Source organism: Centroberyx gerrardi, chromosome 15 (assembly GCF_048128805.1).
Source record: "Centroberyx gerrardi isolate f3 chromosome 15, fCenGer3.hap1.cur.20231027, whole genome shotgun sequence".
NCBI classification, from domain to species: domain Eukaryota; kingdom Metazoa; phylum Chordata; class Actinopteri; order Beryciformes; family Berycidae; genus Centroberyx; species Centroberyx gerrardi.
In genome coordinates this window covers 1,695,561-1,721,887 of record NC_136011.1, presented here as the reverse complement: position 1 = coordinate 1,721,887, position 26,327 = coordinate 1,695,561, and the positions used below count along the sequence as shown (strand labels likewise).

The window sequence follows — 26,327 nt, the reverse complement described above, 5'->3', positions numbered from 1 at the left end:
TCTTCAATCAGGGTCTTCAATCAATAGTTCCCCCAACACACACACACACACACACACGCACACACACACACACACTAAGCTTTGATGTCCATGCTGGCTCTGATAATCACCCTCTCCCGTCTTTCCTTTCATCTGCTCTGTCCCTCTCCCTTCTCTGGTATACCTCTCCTCCCTCAGTCTCTTCTGTCTTGCTTTCTGTCTTTTTCTTTTCAATTCAATTCAAAGCTAAACAGTATATGCGAGCTATATTGGCATTAAATGACAATTAACAATACATAACTGAACAACAGCAAATTGCAATTATTCAATCACACACAAAGAGTCTTCAGCGGGTCATTTGCCTCACATCTCCCTATATGTGTGTGTGTCTGTGTGTTAAAGTGCACTCCAAAACAGAAGTAGGCTATCTTTCTCTGGCCATGAACAAAGAAATAGCCATGATGAACTAAGAAATTGTATTGACAGTACAGTCTACAACTCTCTCACACAAAAACAGAGTAAGAGAGACAGAGATTGAAAGAGACAGACAGACAGAGAGAGAGGAATTGAAAGAACCTCCCAGAAAACGAGACAGAGAGAGAGGAAGGGAGAGGGGAACCTCGACAGAGAGAAAGAGCAACGTGTAAAACTACGAGCATTTTTCATCAAGTAGGAGGAGAGAGAGAGAGAGAGAGAGAGAGAGAGAGAGAGAGAGAGAGAGAGAGAGAGAGAGAGAGAGAGAGAGAGAGAGAGAGGAACCTCCCAGAAAGAGAGAGGACGGTGTAAAACGGCTAATGTTGATATTGTGGGAAAGTAACTGGATATTAAGGATGTAGGAGCTCAGAAACGGTGGATGTGGAAGAACCGAAGGACAACTTCAATCCCTGTTCCCGGTTCTGTCTCCTCGTTCGGGGATCAACAACTCTCCGGTGAGCCGTCTGGGGAGTCGTTGGATGTCGTCGCCGTTGTACATGGACACCGCACATTCCCCCCGGTCTCTATTCTCCTTGATGAAGCAGACTACCGCCGCTACCGACACTCTGTAGCGGACCGTGACGGGATGGCCTCCCCGCGAGCGCTGAAGAGCGTGAAGCGAGATGAGGCTCAATCCTCCGCGCGGAGCTGCGCGGGACGCCCGGACTTTCTACCGTGCGACGGCGGCCAGTCTGCGTGCGCAACGCACAGCCACGGGAAGTGTTTCAAGCTGCACTGGTGCTGTCATCTGGGCTGGTGTCACTGTAAGTTACCTCCAATACAGTAGAATTCAATAGAGTAGAATAGAATTTGGGGTGGTGTCACTGTAAGTAACCTCTGGTAGACACTTAGCCTACACGAGAATACAATAGAGTAGAATGGAATCTGTGCTGGTGTCACTGTAAGTAGCCTCTAATAGATATACAGTTGAATACAATAGAGTAGAATAGAATCTGGGGTGGTGTCCTCTAATACACACATACAGTTGAATACAATAGAGAGTAGAATAGAATCTGGGCTGGGATCTGTAAGTAACCTCTGATAGATACAGTAGAATACAATTGAGTAGAATAGAATCTGGTTTGGTGTCACTGTAACAGACACCTAGAATAGAATAAAATAGAATAGAATGGACTCTAACCAATGTCTCAGTGCTAACATGAATGTGTTTTATTGGAAGTCAGATGACTGAGATACACAAGACTCATTCACACCAACCAGCTACGTTCTGGATAGATCTGCGTCCATATAGCTGGCCTCCTCTGCTTTCACATGCACTCATCGCTTCAATCCCAGAATCCTTGGTCTTGACCCACTATGTGAGGGTTTCCTTAGCCCACAATGCACAAGCCATACCTGCCATGTTTTTAGCATTAATTGCAAATTAAAAATAGACCAGCGGTGTTGTTTTTGTTTCTTTCTTGGACGCATCCAGATAGTGTGGCATTCAAGGAGTGGTTCCTTTCCTCCCAAACTTACCTACAGCAGCGTTAACCCTTAACCTAACCCTAACGTTAACCCTTAACCTAACCCTAACCGAGGGGCCCAGGAGGGAGGTCTAAGGTGCTGTACTTTGATCCTCTTGTCCAGCTGGCAGCACAAACTCCACGACTCCCACTACAACTTCCTTGTTTACATAAATGCTTCTTAGCGTTGCTCAGTAGTTGCTAGCTTGCTAATGTAGACAGTGTTTTTACAAGCAAATCACATTTTTGTCAATTTTCACTTTCACCTCATTTTGTTGAAATTCCGAACATGTCGGGCGATTGTTTGAAAACTACGAGAAAAACAATGACAAGAACACACCAGCCGGCAAATATAGTTTGCATCAGTTTGCAGCCAGCACTTCACACCAGAGGATTATGAAAGAAGTCTGAAGTAACGGGAACAAAGCCACTTAAAGGTTTGAAGAGCAGATGCAGTGCCATTGATATTTCCTGGAAGATAAGCACGGGATTTCAGCTAACAGGCTTCGTTTGCTCCGAACAACATCAACCCCAGCAGAAAAAGACAGTGCAGTGAGGTAAGGACCAGGTTCATCTAACAGAGTGCTGTGTAAAACTTGGTGCAGGCTTTTACTCTTTGGACAGTTTGTTGTGTTACTTTCAGAGCCCCCCCAAAAATAGATGTTTTAGTCAACAAAGCTCTGGTTCTGGTGACTTGGGACTTGAATTTGACTTGTACTTTGATGACTTGAAAAGGTTTCTAAAGTCTTGACAAAAGATCTAAGTTGAAACTGATTATAGAAATCAAACTCATGATGCTCTTAGCAAGTTTTTATTAAAACCATATTGCATTGAAAAGTCCTAGATATTTCGTTTTCTTTAAGATATGAAATTGATACTGGACTCTTGATTTGTTCTGACTTGACTTGCTGTTAAAAATTTAGACTTGAGACTTGACATTAATGACATGGACTTGACTTGGTAATCTACATTTAGACTTGACTTGAGACTTGTGCCTCAAGACTTGAGACTGACATGAGACTCGAGCAAAGTTGACTTGGTCACCCCTCACCACCGTGACGTAGCTGCCTTGGCCAACATGGCTGAGTGGAACATTGTTCTGTGGATGTAATACACTATTCAAATTACATTGTATGTGATCCATCTAACAAAATTTGACATTGAATATAAGTAACATGTACCTGTTGCCTCTCCCTGCTGGGTCATGGCCAAAAAGCTGTAAAAAGAAACAAAACAATATATATTATGCTTCATCACCTCCATGTTTGTTTTTATTTCCGACCAAAAAGCATGACTCACTCCCACTTCACAACTCGGACAAAAGTACATCCGATGCCAAACTTCCTAACTTTTTCACAAGCGTATTTGTATATGCTATAATGATATAATGTAATGCTATAACGTTATTGATAACACTGCAGTCATAGTTGGACATATGCCTTGTACTTTTTCGACTGTATAAATTAGAAGCAAAAATGATAATGCTATGACACAAATGCTAAATGTTTGTCTTTTCTGAAGTAATGAATAAACTTCACATTAATGATGTAGTGTACAGCTCTGATTAAATTCAAAGGCTAAGAGTATTTTTGAATTTTGCCTACAATTGTTGTCTTTGTTCCATATATAAAAATAACAACTCAATCCACATCAACTGGAATCAAAGGTTTCTTGAAGGAATTTATTTTTCAGGTAAATATGTTTCTTTTCCAGGAGAACCAGTTTCCAGGCGGGAGTCCCAAGACCTCAGCTCACCCTCCCACGGCCTGCCCTTCCTTCACACATCACAACTGATCCCAGGCCATTGAAAGAGGAGGCTCTAAAGAAACACTGGTCCAGACCTGTAGCTGGCTTTAGAGACAGTGGACACTCAATGCAAAGACGCTGTCACTTTCAGCTATACGCTTTTATTTTTTAAACACCTGTGAATAAAAGCTACAAAACTAATTGTTCTCACATTTTTGTGTTCCAAAGTTTAAACAGTTTTCAAATGTTCCAAATAATTAAGGTTTCCTTTATATCAACACTTGCACAAGGTAGTTAACAGGATTGCAATACAGTTGTATATCGAAGGACATTACAGTATGTCTTTTGCAAATTGACAGATATTCAAATCTGAAAAGTAAAACTGTTGTAGGTCTGTAGTACTACATTAAAAAACATAATTTCATGAGTTTGAAAGAAGTATAATTTCTAATATACTTTGGAGAAGCAAGCCCAAGGCTCAAATGTACAGACTGATTACCTTTAGGGGCCGTGTCCACCAACCGACCTGTTGAGCACTTAAAGTGCTGGTGCTGAGCGCTTTGGCTGCATCAGGTGAGCGCTGGAGCGAGGAGCGCTGAGAACACGTCTCCTAGTGTTGTTGCTATGCTAAACGTTAGCCTAGCTAACATTAGTGACAAAACGGCAGTATGCCGGCTCTTGGTCCCGCCCCTGCTTCATCCTCATTGGTTGGTAGAACTCTGAAGTGACATTGACGAGCGGTGCGCTTCAGAAAAGTTGAAATTGTTTCAACTCGAGAACAGGTTCAGCGCTCACGGCGCTCAGTGCTAAAAAGAGGTGAAGTACCTGTTTTGGGTCGTAGGTGCTGAAAGCGCTAGTTTTCCACTGGAATTAATGAAAGAACAGCGGCAGCGCTTTTTTCACAGGTCTTTGGGGGACACGGGGCCTTACTCCTTTCCAGTAGCGGCCTTAGCTATGTTTCACCCGTTTCAACTGAAACGAGCCCCACACTCCCAAAGGGCCCCCAACTGACATGCAAGCATTGAATAATTCACCCACTTTTATATATATATATATATATATATATATATAGTGGCGAGCTGGGGTTACTTCAATCAAAGATAACGCACCGGACACCATTTCAAAGCTAACAGCCAGCTTTAATTGCAGTTAGAACCAGTTAGCAGTTCAATATTCACAGCAAAACGGTAGGCGGGTCATTTCTTTCACTACGAACATTACTAACGGTGTCAACTAATACGAACTAGTAAATTCTCAAACTAAAGCAAATACACATAATTAAAAGAATCTCTATAAGCAATTATTTAGGGTTAAATAATCCTACCAGGCCAACAGTGCATGATGCAAAATATGGCATTGCTTTTGTTGTTAATTTAATTTGAGGGAATTGTTTAAGCTGTTTTTGTCAGCTGATACATAACACATAGGCCTAGTGCTATTCAATGCAGACTAGTAGTTGCCGAGAAGGGCGAGGCTTCTCTTCATTCCAAAGCAAAAATGTCATTGTTTCAGTTTTAAATTGTTTGGTTTGTAATTGTTTGTTTGAATTGTTTGGATTATTTCTATGTTGAGCTGTCCATGATGCTGAAAGTGCACATAATGCATTTAAGTTGAAGTCCGAAAATATACCATTATTGATGCAAACCAACTTGAATCCTCGCTTTTTTTTTCTCTTTTCTCTTTTATTCTTTTTTTTTGCACATTAGCTCTTGAAACGGGCCCCCAGATGCTTAAGGCCGCCTCTGCTCCTTTCAAAATTTGTATTGCAGTGTTGTATAATCATATAACTGCCACATCTCTACTCTATAAATTTCCAAAGTTGTGAAGATGATGCCAAGACACTTTTTTTAAAGCTTGAATGGCTTGAATGTACTGTATACATTCAATGTGTGTATATTCAGCCACGGCTTGATTGTAAACAATAATCACAGTTACTCTAGTGACATGTGTTGATAACATATGCCTACTCGCACATCATAAGAAGTGTTTAAACAAGACATTTGTAATATCGGATTGGTCCTTTTACTACACCCACCTTACTTGATCACCTAATTGGTTTGTCCATAGTTAGTAAATGGTTATTCAAACCAGGGACACAACATCTAGGCATAGTTGACTTTATTAAGAAACAAAGTATTTTTGGAAGTTGTATCACTGATGCCAATGAATTATAGTCTTTTCAATCACTGAGCAATTCTATGTTGATTAGCCGTTTAAAAGAGGTCTAAATACTTATAGACATCTAGGTTAAAATGAGGTTAGCCTCCTTTGTGCCTTCACACAAAGCATGTTTGGAGCGGTTTATTTGAACTCTGGAGTGTTTCCTCCTTTAGTTTGGTTCATTTTGCCCAGTGAGAACAATGCCATTCGAACGTGGGTGGCACCAAATAACTGTACCAAGACGCCTGAAAAAGCATCTCATTCCTCTTCTAAGAGAACTGTGGTGCAGTTCGTTAGGAATCAGAGCGTAATCTAAAACAACAGGAAATTACCCCAAAACAAAAGATTTTATGGGTATAAGGAGACTAATGTGGACATGTGATAATCAGCAGTTCCTTGTGTTTGGAAAGCCTAGCATAACTGGTATGAACACTAGAGAAGGTCAGTTACAGCAAAGAGTGCAGACAATTCCATCATGCTTAGCTATAGTTACAGGGCCTGGAATCTGATTTGTTTTGACCCCCCCACCTGCCAAAATCCCTAACCTGATTAGAGATTTATTGGGTGTCCAATAAACAAGCTTCTTGTGATTCATGTGACTTTTGTTTACAAGCCCTGGTTGGCTTGTAACTGGGTAACAAAGTTAACTTTTCCACTATGGTTCAGACCAAAGAAAACTAACTGGAGGTGTGATCGCACCCTTAAAAATGTAGACCGTAGCAGACTTAGGCAGATGCGTTCCACGAATGTGAATGAGCATAGAGACACAGACTGAGTTGCTCTGGTTGGTTCTGTTGCTCTGTCCAATTTTGGATACAACCCATATTTTATGAAACGCTGGACTTTAGGGATGCGATTGTGTTTTCAGTTTTTTTGAAAATTAATTTGTGGACATTTTCTGTTCCTGTTTCAAGGGTGCCAAACCATGTTTTCAACATGTTCCCATTATTTCCTTCCTGATTTCCTCCCTTTGACTAAGATGATCTTACTGCTCAGATGGGAAACCTGCCTAGATGGTTGCTTATCTAGGTCTACTTGGTATGCTATCCTATGGCAGCAGTTCCTTCCAAAGTAGACCAACTTGCAGTGTAACATTGGCCCAGAATAAAACACTCTAAGCTAGTGTGCTAAAAACCTGCTTTTTTTGGACATTAAACCCCCACTCATTTCTAATGAGTCTGTACTGTTTTCATGTATTTTTCTGGCCCTGATCACATCCCTGAGGCTTCTAAATTGTTATGGTTCACCACAATGTAAAATAGAAAAAGCTCCAGTTAATCGTTTTTGATGTGGCTCATTTTGAGCTATTATATGTATTAATAAGTTAATTATTTAGTACGATTAATCTGATTATTCTTAAATTCTCAACCTGCTATGCGTGATGTGTAGACGTCATGAACTTCATATCTGTGACTGAAGCAAACAAAGCTTGTACCAGAAAGGGGGTGAGTCATGTGATGAGGCCAACATCAATGCATAATGCATCAATCAGTGTGAATGTGAGAATAGTGGGCATGGATAGCTTGCATACAGATAAAAAGCATAATCAAGTGTAGATGGGACACCATGCCACTTTTAAATACAAGTGTTATACATCCAGGAAAGATAGGAACCCAATTAACCACCAATGGAGATCATTTAAAAACTATGAACTGTATGAATGAGAAGCAGGGCATTGCTAGAAAAGGAATTGACTTTAATATAATGCTTTATATCATTTATTATTTCACAGCACTGTGAAACTGGTTGTTGTTTCAGTATAAAATATGGAGACAACTCGTATCAGGTTTTACACCTAGTAGTGACATACTAGCTGCTCTTGTGTTTGCTGAATCAGGGACAATCTAGAATTCGTGCAGGGTTTTCATAAACCAATAAAGCAATGAAAACATCAGTGCCTGTATAAAAGATCTTAGTTCAGTCAGGAACACTCTACTCACAAGATAAAACCATTTATAGCAACAAATGGTAATACAGTTATGTTTGACGTTCATGGCTCTGCACTAAGCTGCTCCCTGCTTACCCAGCAAGCATACTGAAGGTATAGCAGGGGCGCCATGCAAATCCCCCCATGGGTGTACACAGAGTCGTGCGGAAGAGGATTAGGGCCACATGTGAAAAATGTTTTTGAGTTCTGAGTTTAAAGTCAGAATTCTGCGATTAAAGTCAGAATTCTGAGTTTAAACTTTCTAATGTTCTGATGTTACAGCTGCACTAGGCAACTAAGCATGTTGGTGGCTCCAAATGGCAGTGACAGGTAACTGTTTTAAAAATTTGAACTTCCATACCCAGAAATCCTGTAAGGTGACATCAGTAAACTGCACACAGCATGCTTATGTTTACCAACCTGGCTGGTTTGTGATGCTTTATACCAAAGGATACCAAAGGCATGAGAGAGGTAAAATATCTATTGTGGAGTCCAGCTTTCTCTGGATGGAGCACTGCTCACTGCTGTTTATTTCACTATTAAATTTAAATTGCACATACCCGACACCAGAATTAAATTTGGGCAAATAGTGTGAATCACTTTGTGATTTAGTCTGATTGGATTGGGTGAATTTTTGCATACAAATCTTGCCTTGGGCAGCTTTGAAGGATTTTCAAAATGATTTAGTTTTTAGGAAGATACATGTCTTGCACTGTCTGAAATGAAAGTGAATTGAACCCAGCGCTGCCAGATCAGACCATCCTCTAACTCCAGATTAAATGGTAGATCTGAGATGCAGAGAGGCTGTTTTTCTGTTCAGTCCTGGAGGAAGACGTATCACATGACTTCATTCCTCAGATTCCATAGAAGTCCCAACAGACAGACAGAGAGAGAGAAATAGACAGAGAGAGAGAGAGATAGAGTGAGAGGGGGGAGACAGAGAGAGACAGAGGGAGAGAGAAAGACAGAGGTGTAAAATAAGAAAAGGAGAAGAGGGAAAAGTGAAAGGATGAGTCAGATGAGAGGAAGAATCAAATCACACACACACACACACACACACATTGTGGATGTGGTCCCTTGTCAGGAGAGATTTGTCTGACAGTAATTACACTGATTATGTGGAGCCTAGTGGATTTGGTCAGGATATGTAGTTTAATAATCAAGGTCCCCACGGGTCCTTGAAATCCTTGAAAGTTTGTGAATTTGAGTTTTTGAAAATATACATAAATAGACATGGGTCATTGAAAGTGCTTGAATTTATATTGTTTTGCTGTGCTGTGTTAGATAAGGCAAGATACCACATAGTCTGCCACTGTAACACAGCACAGTTGAGAAGTGTTCACACATTCAAGCCTCTCTCTCTTTTTAATTGTTGTCTGTGAGCTTCTGTAAAGCCTGCTAGTTCTCATTATAAAAATTCTCAGTGTTGTAACAGTAATTAACCTTGATCCGTGTCTCAAACTATGCCGTGTTGGGTCCTTGAATTTGAGGGAATTGGGCCTGGAAAGTCCTTGAAAAGTCCTTGAATTTGATGTTTAAGAAGGTGTGGGAACCCTGAATAATATGCATGTAACAAATAATACATTTAACATTGTAACTATGGATAATGTTAGTGGTTAGTGTAATATGATATGACAGTGGAAGGCTTGTGACAGGAAGGTTACATGTTTGAAGAGGCAACTACTACTTTCCTTTAGCAAGGCACTTCAAGACTGTAGTAACACTGTACATATGAAGGTAAACTTGAACTCCCTGCAACTCCATGCCATATTAGAATGAGTATTTTGTCAACTAGCCTGGTTAAATTACAATGTGTTTTAGTCAAATAGTCTGGTTAAATAAGAATGTGTTCTTAGTCAAATAGTCTGGTTAAATATTAATGTGTTCTTAGTCATATAGCCTGGTGAAATTACATTGCATTCTTAGTCAAATAGTCTGGTTAAATAAGAATGTGTATTTAGTCAAATAGTCTGGTTAAATATGAATGTGTTCTTAGTCATATAGCCTGGTTAAATTACAATGCATTCTTAGTCAAATAGTCTGGTTAAATATGAATGTGTTCTTAGTCATATAGCCTGGTTAAATTACATTGCATTCTTAGTCAAATTGTCTGGTTAAATAAGAATGTGTTCTTTGTCAAATAGTCTGGTTAAATATGAACATGTTCTTAGTCAAAAAGTCTGGTTAAATAAGAACATGTTCTTAGTCAAATAGTCTGGTTAAATATGAACGTGTTGTTAGTCATATAGCCTGGTTAAATATGAATGTGTTCTTAGTCAAATAGTCTAGTTAAATATTAATGTGTTCTTAGTCATATAGTCTCGTTAAATATGAACATGTTCTTAGTCAAATAGTCTGGTTAAATGTGAACATGTTCTTAGTTGACTAGCCTGGTTAAAAATGAATGTGTTCTTATTCGACTAACCTGGTTAAATAAGAATGTGTTCTTTGTCAAATAGTCTGGTTAAATATGAACATGTTCTTAGTCAAAAAGTCTGGTTAAATAAGAACATGCTCTTAGTCAAATAGTCTGGTTAAATATGAACGTGTTGTTAGTCATATAGCCTGGTTAAATATGAATGTGTTCTTAGTCAAATAGTCTGGCTAAATATTAATGTGTTCTTAGTCATATAGTCTCGTTAAATATGAACATGTTCTTAGTCAAATAGTCTGGTTAAATGTGAACATGTTCTTAGTTGACTAGCCTGGTTAAAAATGAATGTGTTCTTATTCGACTAACCTGGTTAAATATGAATGTGTTCTTAGTCAACTAGCTTGGTTAAAAAAGAATGTGTTCTTAGTCGACTAGCCTGGTTAAAAATTAATGTATTCTTAGTTGGCTAGCCTGGCTAAATAAGAATGTGTTCTTGGTCAAAAAGTCTGGTTAAATATGAATGTGTTCTTAGTCAACTAGCCTGGTTAAATAAGAATGTAGTTGACAAGCCTGGTTAATGTAAATGAGAGTGTGTTATTAGTCAACTAGCCTGGTTAAATAAGGGTTAAAAATAGGAGTGAATGATGATGTGGATGCTGTAAATAGGGGCTAGGCCTCTGAGGACTGAAGGGGAGGGGAGAGGAAATGAAGAGATTAGAGGAAGAAGAGCAAGAAGAAGAGAGGAAAGGAGGGAGAATGGGGAGAGAAGAGGAGGGAGGAAGAGAGGAGTATATATATATATATATATATATATATATATATATAAGAGAGGAGGAAACGGGGAATGCAATGGACCGACGTGGGGGAAGGGAGCAGAGAGAGTGATGAAAGCAGCAGATAGATAAAAGATATTTTAAGATATTATAAGAGAATGCAGGGGAAGGACAGGAGGGGAAAAATAGAGAGGAAAGGAGGGACAGAGTTAAAAGGAGGAAAAAGGGAATGAAGAGTAGGGAGGAAAGGAGGGGAGGAGGTGTGAGGAGAGGAGAAATGAGGAGAGGAAAGGAAGGGGAAAGGGGAGAAGGAGGAGGAGAAGTGTTACTGTCCTACTTGCAAGTAGAGTTAACAGTCAGCTGTCACTGTCTCTCCCTGGGGACTGTTCCCTCTCCCTCTCTCTCTCTCTGTCTATGTGTGTGTGTGTGTGTGTGTGTGTGTTACAGTAGTTAACGAATATGGGGAAGAGCTCAGATCCTTGAAGAACTAGATCTTGGAGAATGATGGAGGGAGTAGGGGAAGGAGTGAAGGAGGGAGCTGATTAATGGCACATGACAGCAACTTTAGTTTAGATGTTTTATTCAGTATAGAGGGGGTAACGGAGAGAGAAGGGGGGGGGCAAAAGACAGAAAGAGAGAGGATTAGAAAGATAAAACCAGGCAGAGAAAAAGGGAGGAGAAAGAGGGACTGCATATTGAATACAGTACACACAAAATATGAACCTTTTTGAACCTCTGTTGGTAGATTTATTTAGATCTCATTCTGTAAAAGCTTGAAAAACTATATGTAAAGAGCAATAATGTATTGGGGTTTAGTTGGACAAAATAGCAGAAACACCCAACAGTATATGAATATCAAATATCTAATAAGGGTGAAGCCATTTTGCCTAAACACCACAAAACTACAGATTACCAGAGAATTGGACCAACACCTTTGTGACTCAGTCTCAATAAAAACTATACTGAGCTCCGCAAAGCTGGTATTTCTGGTAGGACTGCCATTCAGAAACCACAAAGATGCATAACCTGGTGCAAGGAGCACAAAACCTGGAGCCCTGAGCAAAGGAAAAAGTAATCTGGTCTGATGAGTCTTTTCCATCCAAACGGGTTTACATTTGGAGAAAGACAAAGGAAGCTTTCGACCCACAATGTCTGTTGCCAACTGGTAAACATGGTGGATTTGTAAGGCGGTATGGCACCGCCATCTAATGGGAGTCATTAGATCTGGTGATTGGCATAATTGATTACATTTATATAGCGCTTTTCTAAGTACTCAACTCATCCACCACCAATGTGTAGCACCCACCTGGGTGATGCACAGCAGCCAGTTTGCGCCAGAACGCTCACCACACATCAGCTATCTCAGTGGAGAGTAGAGGACTGAGAGAGCCAATTAGGTAACGAGGGATGATTATTTGGCCATGATGGAAGGAAGGCCTGTTTTGGGGAATTTTGCCAGGGCACCGGGGTTACACCCCTACTCTTGGGATGAGGGCCGATGGGATCTTTATTAACGACAGAGTCAGGACCTTGGTTTAACGTCTCATCCGAAGGACGGTGCTCACTCACAGGACAGAGTCCCTGTCTCTGCCCTGGGGCATTGGGGATATTATTCATGAGACCAGAGGGAAGAGCACCTCCTACTGGTCCTCCAACACCACTTCCAGCACCAGGTGGTCTCCCATCCAAAGACTAACCACAGCCAAACCTGCTTAGCTTCCCAGACAAGCTAGCGATGTGATGCAGGAGCTACGGTGCTGGCATCATGGTTGTATGGACAAGGAATATGAGGTCCTGAACTGTGTGCAGTGTGATACTGGACCTTTCTTCAAGGAAAGATGGAACAGTGTTTTCACCCCCGGGTGCGCCTGGTCCAGTTCTGTTGTAATGTCCCCATATTCCACTGCTAAACAAATTCAAGAGTGGTTTCCTGAACAGCGGATGAAGTCAAACTCCTTCCATGACCCCAGTCAGCAGATCTAAACATCATTGAAACTTTATGGGAAGCAGATGGCGACAGAGACCATGAGTTCCCCACATGGGCTGGCTTGATGCATTTGGGACATTGTAAAAGGATGAGAACCTGAGAACCGTGTGGACTCAATCACAGGATCACAGAGCCAGAAATTGAAGTTTGGTTTTGTCCTTGTTTCTCCGCGGAGATCGGGAGGCTCCCACCCAGTAGCTGAAGCTAAGGTAGAATCAGATCAGTATGGATGTATTTGGACTTTTATTCTGTATATTAAAAGTCTAGTGCAGAGTTTTTAATGGCTGGCTTGATGCATTTGGGACAGACGGACCGCACTGCGAGATCGGGAGGTACGTTAGCACACAGTAGCTGAAGCTAACTGAAGCTAAGGTAGAATCAGATCAGTATGGATGTATTTGGCCTATTATTCTGTAGATTAAAAGTCTAGTGCAGAGTTTTTAATGGCTGGCTTGATGCATTTGGGACAGACGGACGGCGCCGCTGGTTTCTCACACACAGTAGCTGAAGCTAACTGAAGCTACGGTAGAATCAGATCAGTATGGATGTATTTGGCCTATTATTCTGTAGATTAAAAGTCTAGTGCAGAGTTTTTAATGGCTGGCTTGATGCATTTGGGACAGACGGACCGCGCTGCGGAGATCGGCAGGTACGTTAGCTGGTTTCTCACACAGTAGCTGAAGCTAACTGAAGCTACGGTACACACACAGAGTATGGTGGTTTCTGCGCGTCGGCCGACGCTTAACGGAGCTTCTCACGAGCTCAGTTTTTAAGCTAGAGCGGAGCTTTTTTTATTAACGGAAACTAGACATCCAGATGAATAGGTAGTACGTAGGTACCAGCCATGTTATGCTAGCTCGCTGGGAAGCGGGCGTAAGATAGCTCCAAAGTCGGCGAAGTTTAGCTCTAGGATTGTGGTGCGTTTAGGGTCCTTGGAAAGCTGGGAATCTGTTGTTTCGTTTGATACCAAACATGTTGTTGTGGCGTGATGAGAAAAGTATCCCAGTGCCTTTGAACTCAACTGGCTCTATTTACTGAGTCTAGTCTGTCAAATTCAAAAGGGGCCAGTGTTACAATTACCTAGGTATCTGGTTAGATGAAAAATTGTCTTTTAAACCCATGTCAATGAACTGACTTAGAAAGTAAAATTTAAACTGGGTTTTTTTTTTAGAAATAAGCAATGCCTTAACATGAGTAGTAGGATGCAGATTGTATAAGCAAGACTTTTTATCAGTGCTTGATTAGGGTGCTGCTGGGTGATGCATTTTATAGGGATTGCTCTTGTTTTTCTTAGTAGACTTTCTTATTTTGTCTGCATGTGGATGGTCTGGAAATAACTTGTCTTGGATTTTGTTTGTTGTTTTGTTTTCTTGTAGTTGTGTACACAGGTCTGTCTTGCAAACAAGATCTCGATCTCAATGGGACTTACCTGTTTAAATAAAGGAAATTAAAAAAATATTTTAGGACATTATTATAAAAACTCTTTGTGATCAGACACAGTTTGGACAAAATACAATTGGTTTACATATTCACGGAGCGAAATGCTAACAATTGCAATGCTGCACCGCTTAGCAAAACTAGTGAACGCCAAGTCTAAGGGCAGGGGCATTGCAAGGGCGGCAAGCACACTTTAAATTTTCTTTAGAAAATTTAGCCTTTTCTAGTTAGTGTGCTTGCCGTAGGCAGAGCACACTCTTACTATCTTGCATACTTATTATTATTTTTATTCTTATTCTTCTTCCGGACAAAAGTTTAGCATGCATCTCCTCCTACAGTTTTTACAGTACATAGACATATTAAACATCAAAATGCGCGGCTCATTGAGGAATCGTGCGCTATTACTTTTCTAAGAGATCCGTCGTAAGCTCTTTGAGATATTAATGATTCAATGGCATTTTTAGACGCAATACACACCCATTGTAAAAGGATGAGAACCTGAGAACCGTGTGGACTCAATCACAGGATCACAGAGCCAGAAATTGAAGTTTGGTTTTGTCCTTGTTTCTCCGCGGAGATCGGGAGCCTCCCACTCAGTAGCTGAAGCTAAGGTAGAATCAGATCAGCATGGATGTATTTGGACTTTTATTCTGTATATTAAAAGTCTAGTGCAGAGTTTTTAATGGCTGGCTTGATGCATTTGGGACAGACGGACCGCGCTGCGGAGATCGGGAGGTATGTCTGGTTTCTCTCACACAGTACCTGAATCTAACTGAAGCTAAGGTACACACAGAGTATGGTGGTTTCTGCGCGTCGGCCGACGCTTAACGGAGCTTCTCACGAGCTCAGTTTTTAAGCTAGAGCAGAGCTTTTTTATTAGCGGAAACTAGACATCCAGACGAATACGTAGGTACCAGCCACGTTATGTAACATAGCTCCAAAGTCGGCGAAGTTTTTGACAAAGGTAAATGGGCATGACTATTTTCAAACGGGTCCCTTGACCTCTCACATTAAGATATCTGAATGGCTCATTAGAACCGCAAGAGTCTTAGCTTTACAGCCATATCTGACATATGTCAGCTACATAGGGTATATGAGCTCCAGGGTACTGAAGACACAGTGTTCTGCATGCAGTGAAAAGATGTTATTCTCGCCTTTTTTTCTTTCCCTATTTCTGCACACTGTGGTACCTAAACAGTCATGGAATTGTAGAAATTGGGTATGGCTGCAAAGCTGAGACTCTTGTGAATCCAAAGAGCCCAATTGCATTCATGTGTGATTAAATATGGCCTCATAGTAACCATTTCAATGTGATGACAGCATTTTTTATAACTTGACCTTACTGTATAAAATGACATGAAATGAAATGGTCGAGCTCATTCATGACAGTGCTTCGACACAGCCAGCAGATGGCGACAGAGACCATGAGTTCCCCACATGGGCTTTCTGTCAGCCTCGGCGCCGACTTTGTGATGCGTTTAGGATCCTTGGAAAGCTGGGAATCTGTAGTTTCGTTCGATACCAAACATGTTGCTGTGCAGTGATGAGAAAAGTTTCCCAGTGCCTTTGAACGCAACTGGCTCTGTTTACTGAGTCTAGTCTGTCAAAATGCTAACAATTGCAATGCTGCACCGCTTAGCAAAGCTAGTGAACGCCAAGTCTAAGGGCAGGGGCATTGCAAGGGCGGCAAGCACACTTACATTTTCTTTAGAAAATTTAGCCTTTTCTAGTTTTATGATAGTATTGCTCTTCGTGTGTCATGTTGCTGGGGCGGCAGCGAGGGGGTATAGTTGAAAGTACTATTGGCTATGAAACAAATTTTTACAAAGGTGAATCAAATGAACCACTGCTGTTGGACAGCGAGTCATGTTAGTTAAAAGAATCAGTCTTGCCACCACTAATACTGATTAGTAGTTTTGGTTGACATCTTTCTATAATCCAGCCATTATGATTAGTGGTTAAGGTTGACATCTTTCTATAGTCTAGCCATTATGATTAGTGGTTAAGGTTGACATCTTTCTATAGTCTAGCCATTATGATTAGTGGTTTTTGTTGACATCTTTCTATAGTCTAGCCATTATGATTAGTGGTTTTGGTTGACATCTTTCTATAGTCCAGTTATTAAGATTAATGGTTTAGGCTGACATCTTTCTATAGTCCAGTCATTATCATTAGTGGTTTTGGTTGGCATCTTTCTATAGTCCAGCCATTATGATTAGTGTGAGATGAGCGTGTAGATTAGTTGAAACTCTGCTTCAGCATTATAGTTTTTTATTCTATCATGCTGGATTTGAAACCTTTTGCGTCAGGCTTGGCAGCAGCACCACCAATGTCTTCTGCATTTATAAACTCAGATGTCATTACTCAGTAAATACTAGGTGGGGGTAGACATGTACAGGCTTTTGGACAGGGTCCTGCTGGAAGCTGATTGGCTTTTGTTTTACGATGAATCTCACTCGACAAATGGCTCTTACCCTCAAATTACGCTGCCTAGAGTGAAGTTGCATTCATCTTTCATGTTCTGATAATTCTGTTAGTAGGGATGGGAATCGAGAACCGGTTCCAGTTGAGAACCGGTTCCAAATTGTCTGATCCATCGGAATCGTATGCCTCCGAGGTTATCAATTCCTTTTATCGATGCCGGCATGTTGTTGTCTGACAGTTGCGCATGCGCATTGCAAAAACTCATGCGTCATGACGTCAAACTCTGCATCTACGCTGCTGGAAACTTGTAACAAGAAGGAGTCATGGCGGAGAGGAAGAAACGGTCCAAAGCGTGGCTTCATTTCACGAAGAAAGATGACAACAGTGCTACTTGTAACGTCTGTAAAATTATCATTTCTGTGTTCACTCATAGCGTTTTTTGATGTGGAAAAAGCGCTACCTGGAGCGCTTTTTGTGAGGAGAAATAAAAAGCGGATCACGGCAACGTCACCTGACGTTAGCTGAGCAGCTGCTAGCTCACTAACCAGCTGGTTCACTTCTAGCAGACAAAACAGTGTTGTGCAACAAGCAAAGGCTTACCAGATATTTCCAATACATGTCCAGTATAATCCATACTGCCTTTATGATCGCTGTTGCGGTAACGGAAATTCACTTCACCCCATTTCTCCACCGGCACTTTCACTTTCTCCATATTTGTTGTTGCTATGGAAAACGGCCAGCGTCTCTGTCATCGCGATTGGTCGGCTGGGAAAAAGCGGTTCACGTCACCCGGCGCTTTTCTGAAAAGTTGAACATTTCTCAACTTTTGAAAGCGCTCCACTCTGACGAAAAAAACGCCGCTGCAGTGCTTTTCAGGAGCGGCCGCCTTTTGTGCGCCTTGCGGCCGCTTCCCATTGCTTTTAATGAGAAAAGGGCGCTGGCAGTTGGGGAAAAAACGCTATGTGTGAACGCAGCCTTAAGGGTGGAAACACCAGCAATATGTTGAAACATCTTAGGGTAACCATCTAACGATCTTATTTGTTTTCCAAGTTATATCATTTTAAGAAAAGGAGCATTGTAATTTATTTTAACATGTTCAAATGTTATTAGGCAGACATTCTACACTGTGTTCAGACTCAAGAGATAATAAAACAGCTGCGTTGACGCTGAAAACCTGTGTAGGCCTACTTTTTTTTCCACACAGAAAATTGATCGGGAATCGATAAGGGAATCGATAAAGAACCGGACCGATAAGCAGAATCGATAATGGCATTGGTATCAATAAAATCTTATCAATTCCCATCCCTATCTGTTAGTGTAGTGACCTACGACTAATCATTTATAACACTGACTAAATAATGTCTTCTCAGTTCCTATGACTATTAATTTATCACACAGACCAAATGTCTTGTCAATCCCTATGACTAATGATTTATCACACTGACCAAATAATAAATCTTGTCAGTCCGTGTGACTAATTATTTATCACATTGACCACATAATATTTTGTCAGTCCCTATGACGAATCATTTATCACATTGACCAAATAATACTATTTTGTCAGTCCCTATGACTACTACATTATCACATTGACCAAATAAATCTCTCCTCAGTAATGCAGTGATTGCTTCTCTGTGTCCCCAGAAATATAGCGGATTGGAAGTTTTAGTGGCAAATTATATTAGATACAGGGACCATAGCACAGGGTTGAGTGAAATTACGCTCCTGTATGAGACAGAAAATAAGGTGAGTCAAAGTCACATTATGAGCTGAAATAGCCAATTATAATAGCCATTCTTTCAGGAAATGGGAGGGGCTGAACCTATCCCAGTCCACCTGACCTGCATGTCTTTGGACTGTGGGTGGAATATCAAAATGGTTCTTAATGAGATGAGAGTAAATCCCAGGCTACGTAAAACACCATTGCTGCTGTCAGACACCAGAAACAAACCCAGGAGCCATTTTGGTCCCAGGCCATAGAGCTAAGAACATTGGCTTTGGCTGAACTGTGACCAATGGACTTCACACGCTGCCTCAACATTTATAACTGGAACTCATAACAGTTTATATATAGAGACTTATGAGAGTCCTAAGAGAGAGAGAGAGAGAGTGTGTTTGTGACAGTTCATGCTTGCTTTGTTTCTCTTTCTTCTTTGTATAAAACCGAGTTGCTGATTATCTCTTGTTTTTCAGGGTTCTGTCTTCCCTCATTATCCCTCTCTCGCTCCTGTCCTCCTCATTATCCTCTCTTTCCCCATCTTCCCCCTTATACTCTTCTTACTAATTTTTCTTTCCCTTTTCATCATCTATTCTATGATCACTGTGGTGTGTGTACATGAGATACTGCTCCATCTCAGCTGTCACTGGTAGTGTGGCTGTGTGGCAGAGGTGTCACCTGTACCCTTAAGTGTCCATAACTGTATAACCTTGAAACATTTGCATGCTATGCTGTTATGTGAATAAGCAGGTTCAAATAAAGTATTTCAAATGTTTGTGTTTACTACAGTATCATAGTATGGCTACGTCTCCTCAGGATAATAACTGGACCTATAGACAGACATCTCATACACCATTACTAACAGGCCTGAGGAAATACAGCACAGGAAAAATCCTGTGTGCTTCTCAATGCACGTTACGAAGATTCAGTGTTTGTTTACTTCTTTGTGTACAATCAGCTAAACCCTTCCTCGTGGCTCAGCTGGAGTTTGGCTTGGATTTTGAATTATCAACCTGAAATCCTTGCCGTAGCAACATATGAGGACACTGTGGTCCAGGCCTCTAATATTTTTCCTGTAAATTTGGAAGTGCTGGCAAAGCGATGTTCACAATGTAGCCTTTAGCTTGCTAGCTAGTCTGGCTAATGTTGGCTAATGGATCAAGGCAATGGCGCTGTCTCAAATCCAAGGAAGCTTCCAATTTAGATAGCATTTCTGGTCATTTTCAAGTTGTAGTACTGTCTCATTCAGGTAGGATACATAGGAAGCATCCTTTTAAAGGAATAGTTCACCCAAAAATGAAAATTCTGTCATTATCTACTCACCCTCATGCCAGATGAAGTTTGTTAGTCCACATAACACACAGGGACCTTTCCAGCACAACTCTGTAGCAGCCTTCTCCAAAAGAACTGAAGTCATTGGTGACTAGGTCTTTAGCTGAGCTGCTCTTGTCACTGCTTTGTCCATCTGTATGAGTTCCTCATCTGTGTATTGTGGTTCAAATAAATAAGGCTGGGCAAAGAACTGTTCTTCCATATCAAAGTCGTCCAACATTTTCTTCTTTGTTTGAAAGTCTGTAACTAAGCGGTTAGCGCTATAAGTCACTTTAAGCAGAGTTCTTTCAGTTTGCGGAGTGGGGAAGATTCACTTGAACGTGTGAGGTCAGAGTGAGTGCAAGTGTTAACATTTTTGAAAACTGCTGCAGTGAAGATTTGCGCCAAATAATGGTGTAAATACAGGTCTTTTCCACTCACAGTGTAATCATTTGGCTTCAGAAGACTTGGATTATGCTGCACGAGCTGTATGGACTAATCTTTTTGCTGTTTTTGGAACTCTAAAGACCTGGTCATCAATGACTTCAGTTGTTTTGAAGAAGGCTGCGGGGCTACGGAGTTCTGCTGACAACCTCCCTGTGTGTTATGTGGACTAACAAACTTCACCTGTATTTCAACTGGCATGAGGGTGAGTAGATAATGACAGAATTTTCATTTTTGGGTGAACTATTCCTTTAAGGTAGCTTGTTTTGGCTGATTTTGAACGAAGCATACAGTGGTTCCTCAGGTGGAGTAGGACATCCCACCTTGCAACCAATTGCAACATAAGGGAAGAACAAGAAAACTTCCCCAACATCTGCTAAAATTAATGGCGGACAGAGGTCCCTGCTTTAACAAAAGGTTTTCCAAAATGAACATATGACCATGAAAAATAACATTTTATAGTTTTATAACTAACATTAACAGTAGTAACATCTAACATTTTTAATTAATTTGTATGTAAAAATTGTCAACAGGGGATCATATTGTACGATAGCTGAGCCATATTGTAGGATAGCGGAACCAAAGTTACGTTCTTGTGTTTCCGGTGGGGAGCGTGTGTCAGACAACTTCTGCAGCTGATAAAAGTTCCCCTTAAACTGGCTTTCCACCGTCCAGTTGCATTTAGATCATTCGGGTCTACTGGGATGTCCTGTGAGCCAAAGGCACTGATGCACTTCCAAAGATAGTCTGGGTACTACTTGGACATCCTAAGTAACTTCAAGCCCTGTGTATTGAAGGAATGGACATTTGCATCAAGATACAATGAGCTGCAGGTTGAAGCTTTCCCTGTAATTTATTTTCTACATTCAACTTGCCTTTTGCCTTTTAAAATGTCTTTAAGTACACTAATTTTGAATAAAGATTACTATTTTTGATATTTCCGCCTCTGATTGATTGTTTTTCTTATGAAGTCCAGGACCTGCATTTGAGTAACTGCTAAGAGGCAGTAGGTGTTACAATATTACCTCATTTTAGCACAGTCAATTGTTCCTGCTGAAATTACTTTTACTGGTCAGATGGAGCATCCTGGCGTAGTTTAGCTAGCTAGCAATAATGTTTGTACTGCAGCAGTGCCTATCCAAGGCTTAGTTTGATGGTCGATAAATTAACTGGTTGCACAGTATCCTCTGTAGGAAACGAAATGGCCTATTTTTCATACCCAACAAATATACAAAGCTAACCAGCATATTTTTTTTTATTATTTCTTTTAATCTGTTTTTGAAAAAACACTTTGATGACATTGCCAAGGAAGGCTGTCTGTCTCAAATGATTTCTTTTTCTGCTACCTACAGTCGCATAAAGGTTGACTAATGGTTAAATTTAGGCAAGTAAAACAACTTAAGGTTAAGGTTTCGGTTAGGGTTATGGTTAGGCAACTGAAACAACTTGGTTAAGGTCAAGGAAAGGCTTTGGTCATGGTTAAATAAGAAAAACTTTAGCTAAAAATAAAAATTTGACTCTCCTTTGCACAAGCTGGGTATTGAACCCCTTGCATTGAAGACAAATGCATACGCCCATCCACAACGCCCTTACGCCCAAGGTTTCTTCCATTTTTTCCAAATAATGTTTTACAGTATTGGGAGTTTTTCCTTGCATGCATTGAGGGTCTGAGGTTGATGGTAGCCTAGTAGGATAGGTAGGTTTTCTATGTCTTGCATTTTTTTGCTTCCTTGTGTTTGTCTTACATCATTTTGTTCTATGATGAAGTCCTTTGAGACATGCTTGTAATGAAGAGCTATAGAAAAAATAAATGAACTTGACTTGAAATTAACTTGATCAAAGGTGGTTGAAATATGTATCGTAGCTCACAGCATGATGCACAATGATTATGTGTGTGTGCTCATGTAAATTTGAGTTTACATAGCTACTGGATGTATGTATGAGTGTGCTCATGTGTGTGTGTTTGTGTGTATGACTCTGGGGTAAAGGAGATCCTAATAAAAAATCTAGTATGTAGACTCCTGCATGTGTGCGTGTGTGTGATGTGTGCGGATACCCAGAGGTGTGTGTAAGTCTGCATATGTGTGCAGGTGTGTGTATGTGTAAGCAGGTGTGTGTACAGTATATGTGTGGTGTGTATGTGTATTTGTGCAGGTGTTGGCTATATGTGTGCAGGTGTGTGTATGTGTATGCAGGTGTGTGTACAATATGTGTGTGGTGTGTATGTGTATTTGTGCAGGTGTTGTCTATATGTGTGCAGGTGTTTATGTGTGTGTATGTGTGTGCAGGTGTGTGTGTGTATGTGTCTGTATAAGTTTGCAGGTGTGTGTGTATGCAGGTGTGTATATTTATGTGCAGATGTGTGTGTATACATATGCATGTGTATGTGCGTGTGCAGCAGTTAGAGTAAAAACCCTTCTTTCATCTCCTGATGTTAAATCCTCTCATTGCTCTTCCTTCATTCTTCTTTCTATTCCTCCACCCACCCGCCTCATTTCGCTTCCCTTTCCCGTCCTCTCCCTCTCTCTTCCTTTCTTCTTCTCCCTCCGTCGTTCTCTCCCTCTTCTAACTTGTCTAATCACGTCACACCAGGATCCTCTTCTAATGCTTAGCTTTAAAAGAGTCTTTCCATTCCTCCTCCTGCTTCCCTCCCTCCCTCGTCTTCCCTTTCATCCTCTGTACAGATTCCTCCTCCATCTCTTTTTCACCACCTTTCTCTTTATCCTAACCTTCTTTCCCAAACTACACCTCTAGATAACTGTCAGGTTAAATACAGGTTAAACAACTGTCTTTGATTAGTTGGGTTAAGTATTTATTTTTTGAGAATTATGATGTATCAAAACAAAAAAGCTAAATGGAAATGGCAAAATCCATTCCTCTATCACAAAAAAGGTTTTATGCTTGTCAGAAGCGGAACTGCTGTCTTTTGCTGATAAAGGAATTATGCAATAAATAGTGATGAATATGCATTCTTTGAATAAAAACGTAGCCTTGGCATGATCGGCCCAATAAATGGTTCAATTTCATTGTAAAACAGTTCAAAAGTGGCTTCAGACTCTGAAATGTTGTCTCTAAAATATATATTTGTGTGTGTGTGTGTGTGTGTGTGTGTGTGTGTGTGTGTGTGCGTGCATGTGTTTTAATAAAGGATCTGGCTTGCTGTGTATTATGTGTAGGGGATTAGAGTGTTTCTTTACAAGGAGAAAAGAAGTTCCAGCAGAAACTTTGAAAAAATAAATGATTCATTCAGTCTGGATGCAGAAATAACAACAGTTTAACACTCCTTATTTCTATCAATTCAAATTCAACATAGTTTTATTGGGCTGACTGTAAATCTACTGTACCACAGCACAAATGCTGTAAAAGTATTATAACCTAAACAATATTAACATAACATAAGTTGTTATGTCAAGTTAATCAGTCTTCATATGTTAGATTTTAGTTTTTCTAATCAGTTTGTAAAATGTTGTCATATTGTGCAGCTGGTAGAATGACTTGTTTTTCGCTGTTATTCAGTTTGGAGAAGTTGGGATTCATGAGTCAAATTTCCTAAGTAGTCAGCGCTGATGTCACTATATTTGTCACATTTTAAAGGTCCCATATTTTACACTTTCCAGTGTTTTATTTTATGTCTTGACGTCCATTAAAAGCTGTTTGTGTGGTGTCATGTACCAAAAACACTCTCAATCCATTTTTACACATTTTCCAGTATCTTTCTGAGCCTTGCCAAGAACAGGCCGTTTCTGTTGCTGTGCCTTTAAGACTCATTAATATTAACGACCCCTCTGTTCTGATTGGCTAACCATTTCAAGAGTGAAACATGAGACACCGCAGAGCTGGCAGCTGCAGACAGCGAGAGGCAGGGAAAACTCTCCGGTAATAAACAATGACAACCGCTCAACTGCTTTGAAAAAAACACTTTGTTAGTCTGTTATTTCTTACAAAAATGATAATAAGCGAACCTTTGTGACGCCACAAAGTTACGGAAGTCCAAACGGCTCGTTTAGAGGCTCGCTTTTCTAATATGGATTGTGTGGATTTAGTTGCCGACCGTGCGTTTTGATACTTTCACCATGTTTAGATAGCACATCCAACGAGTCCTGTTTTACACAATATGGGACCTTTAAAATAATATTGTGAGTTTTTGGTAGATTGTGCAATAGGTCAACTTAGCCATTAAGTGATGAGAACATAGACACCAAAATAATCCATGTGTCCCCAGTAAATCATTGGCTTCAGTGTGCCACTGCTAACACAGCTGTTAGCATGGGGCCTAATAATGCTCAACATAGTGTATCCTGAAGTGTTAGCATGGAGCCTCCTATCACTCAGCATAGTGTTTGCTAAAGTGTTAGCATGGAGCCTCCTATCACTCAACATAGTGTTTGCTAAAGTGTTAGCATGGAGCCTCCTATCACTCAACATAGTGTTTGCTAAAGTGTTAGCATGGAGCCTCCTATCACTCAACATAGTGTTTGCTAAAGTGTTAGCATGGAGCCTCCTATCACTCAACATAGTGTTTGCTAAAGTGTTAGCATGGAGCCTCCTATCACTCAGCATAGTGTATGCTAGGCTAGCATGTTGGCATGGAGCACTGGAGCCAACAATCTACTGAGGACACATGGATGATTTTGGTGTCTATATTCTCCTCACTTAATGGATAAGTTGACCAACAAGGTTTTCTTTTAGGAGAAAATGCATCTCTCAAGTTTGCATTTCATAAATACAGATTTCTGCTTAGAAAGATGTGTAGCAGACTTTTTATATGTACCTTTCATACATCTGGCCCCAGCTGTAAGCCATACTTTTTCATACTTTCACACATCTTATTTTATATTACATACGCTTCCACTCAACATGTTCCAGTGATGAAATTGTCGGTTGATTATGTTATAACTCTCTTTTGCTCTATTCCTATTTGTATCCTATATTTCTTTGTTGTATCCTATTACTATTTGCTGCTGCAATGATCCAACTCCCTTCCTAACTCGAATCTAATCCCCAATGTAATAATGAAATCCCCTCTCTCTTTCTGTATCCCTTTCTTTTTCTCTTTTCTCAAATAATTTCAGCTCCCTCATTGTTTCTCTATGTCTGTTTTCTCAAGTAATTATATCTCTTTCTTTCTCTCACTGTGTCTTTCTGCAGGTAAATACTTGTACCAGCCAATGACCAGTGTATTCAACCTCCCCAGCACCTCGGTTCCCTCCAGTCCGTCTGAATACTCTCCATCCTTCAGCCTCTCTGTCTCATTGGCTGAACGTTTCCTCAGATCGGCGTCCTCCATGGTTGCCCCGGCAACCCCGCCAACGCCAAAGCTCTGCATCATCGCCGAGCTGTTCATGGACGACTACGTGGTGAAGAGGATTAATGGCAAGATGTGCTACGTTCAAAGACTGCCCCTAACTCCACCCCCAAAGACTCAAGCCATACCCGCAAAGCCACTGAGCATGCTCAGCAGCCCTGAATCTGGTCATCCAACCCCAATACACCAATCCCATCTATACCCGCAGCCATCCAATCAAAATCCTCCTCAGACTAGAAAACCGTACCCACCAAAGTTGGATCAGAGGCTGGTGGGACAGAAGTCGCAGCCTTGCTCCTCCCCTTCCAGCTCTGAGGATTCAGGAATAAATGCTGTGGGAGGAGCTTATACAGAATCATATGATGAGGAAGAGGAAGGGGAGGAGGAGGAGGAAGAGGAGGAAGAGGAGGAAGTAGAGGAGGAGTCCAGGAGTGATGTGGAGTCGAGCCATGGGTCTTACTGGAAGCAGGAGGACTTTTCTTTGTTAGCTCCTTCTAGGTCTCTGGTGGAGATTATAGAGAAGATAGAGACCACCGTTTGACATACACACACACACACACACACACACACACACAAATGGACGAAACAAACAGGCACACACAGTCTAGGACAAGATATTTTTAATGCTACCTGGAATTTAATACCAATTAAAAAAAACAAACTAAAGAAACAAAGCTGGTAAAACGCCTAATGCCTGATTTCTGATTGAACATAGCTAATGAAAGCTGTGAAATTATAAATTGGCAGAATAAGAAAAAGGACACCAGGATATTAATTGAGGGAATTAAGTCCAAATGTGTTTT

General features: G+C 40.7%; 1 protein-coding gene across 3 annotated transcripts; it reads left to right on the top strand.

Annotated features, from left to right (window-relative positions):
• The first annotated feature begins 749 nt into the window (after positions 1 to 749).
• c15h3orf70 (chromosome 15 C3orf70 homolog) lies at positions 750 to 26,327 on the top strand. 3 transcript variants are annotated; one of them, XM_078288661.1, is made up of 2 exons: positions 750 to 1,217; positions 25,368 to 26,327. In XM_078288661.1, exons 1-2 carry the CDS (start codon positions 833 to 835, stop codon positions 26,063 to 26,065), a joined length of 1,083 nt encoding a protein of 360 aa, XP_078144787.1. In that variant the 5' UTR covers positions 750 to 832; the 3' UTR covers positions 26,066 to 26,327. The 3 variants fall into 3 exon arrangements, 1 of the variants encoding a protein (XP_078144787.1); XR_013507207.1 differs by lacking the exon at positions 25,368 to 26,327 and adding an exon at positions 3,633 to 3,856 and having other exon boundaries at positions 1,130 to 1,217; XR_013507206.1 differs by lacking the exons at positions 750 to 1,217; positions 25,368 to 26,327 and adding exons at positions 2,192 to 2,476; positions 3,633 to 3,856.

Coding starts and splice junctions, on each gene's coding strand:
- c15h3orf70 (XM_078288661.1), top strand. CDS start 833: ATGTGGAAGAACCGAAGGACAACTTCAATCCCTGTTCCCGGTTCTGTC. Junction 1,218..25,367: donor TCATCTGGGCTGGTGTCACT/GTAAGTTACCTC, acceptor GTCTTTCTGCAG/GTAAATACTTGTACCAGCCA.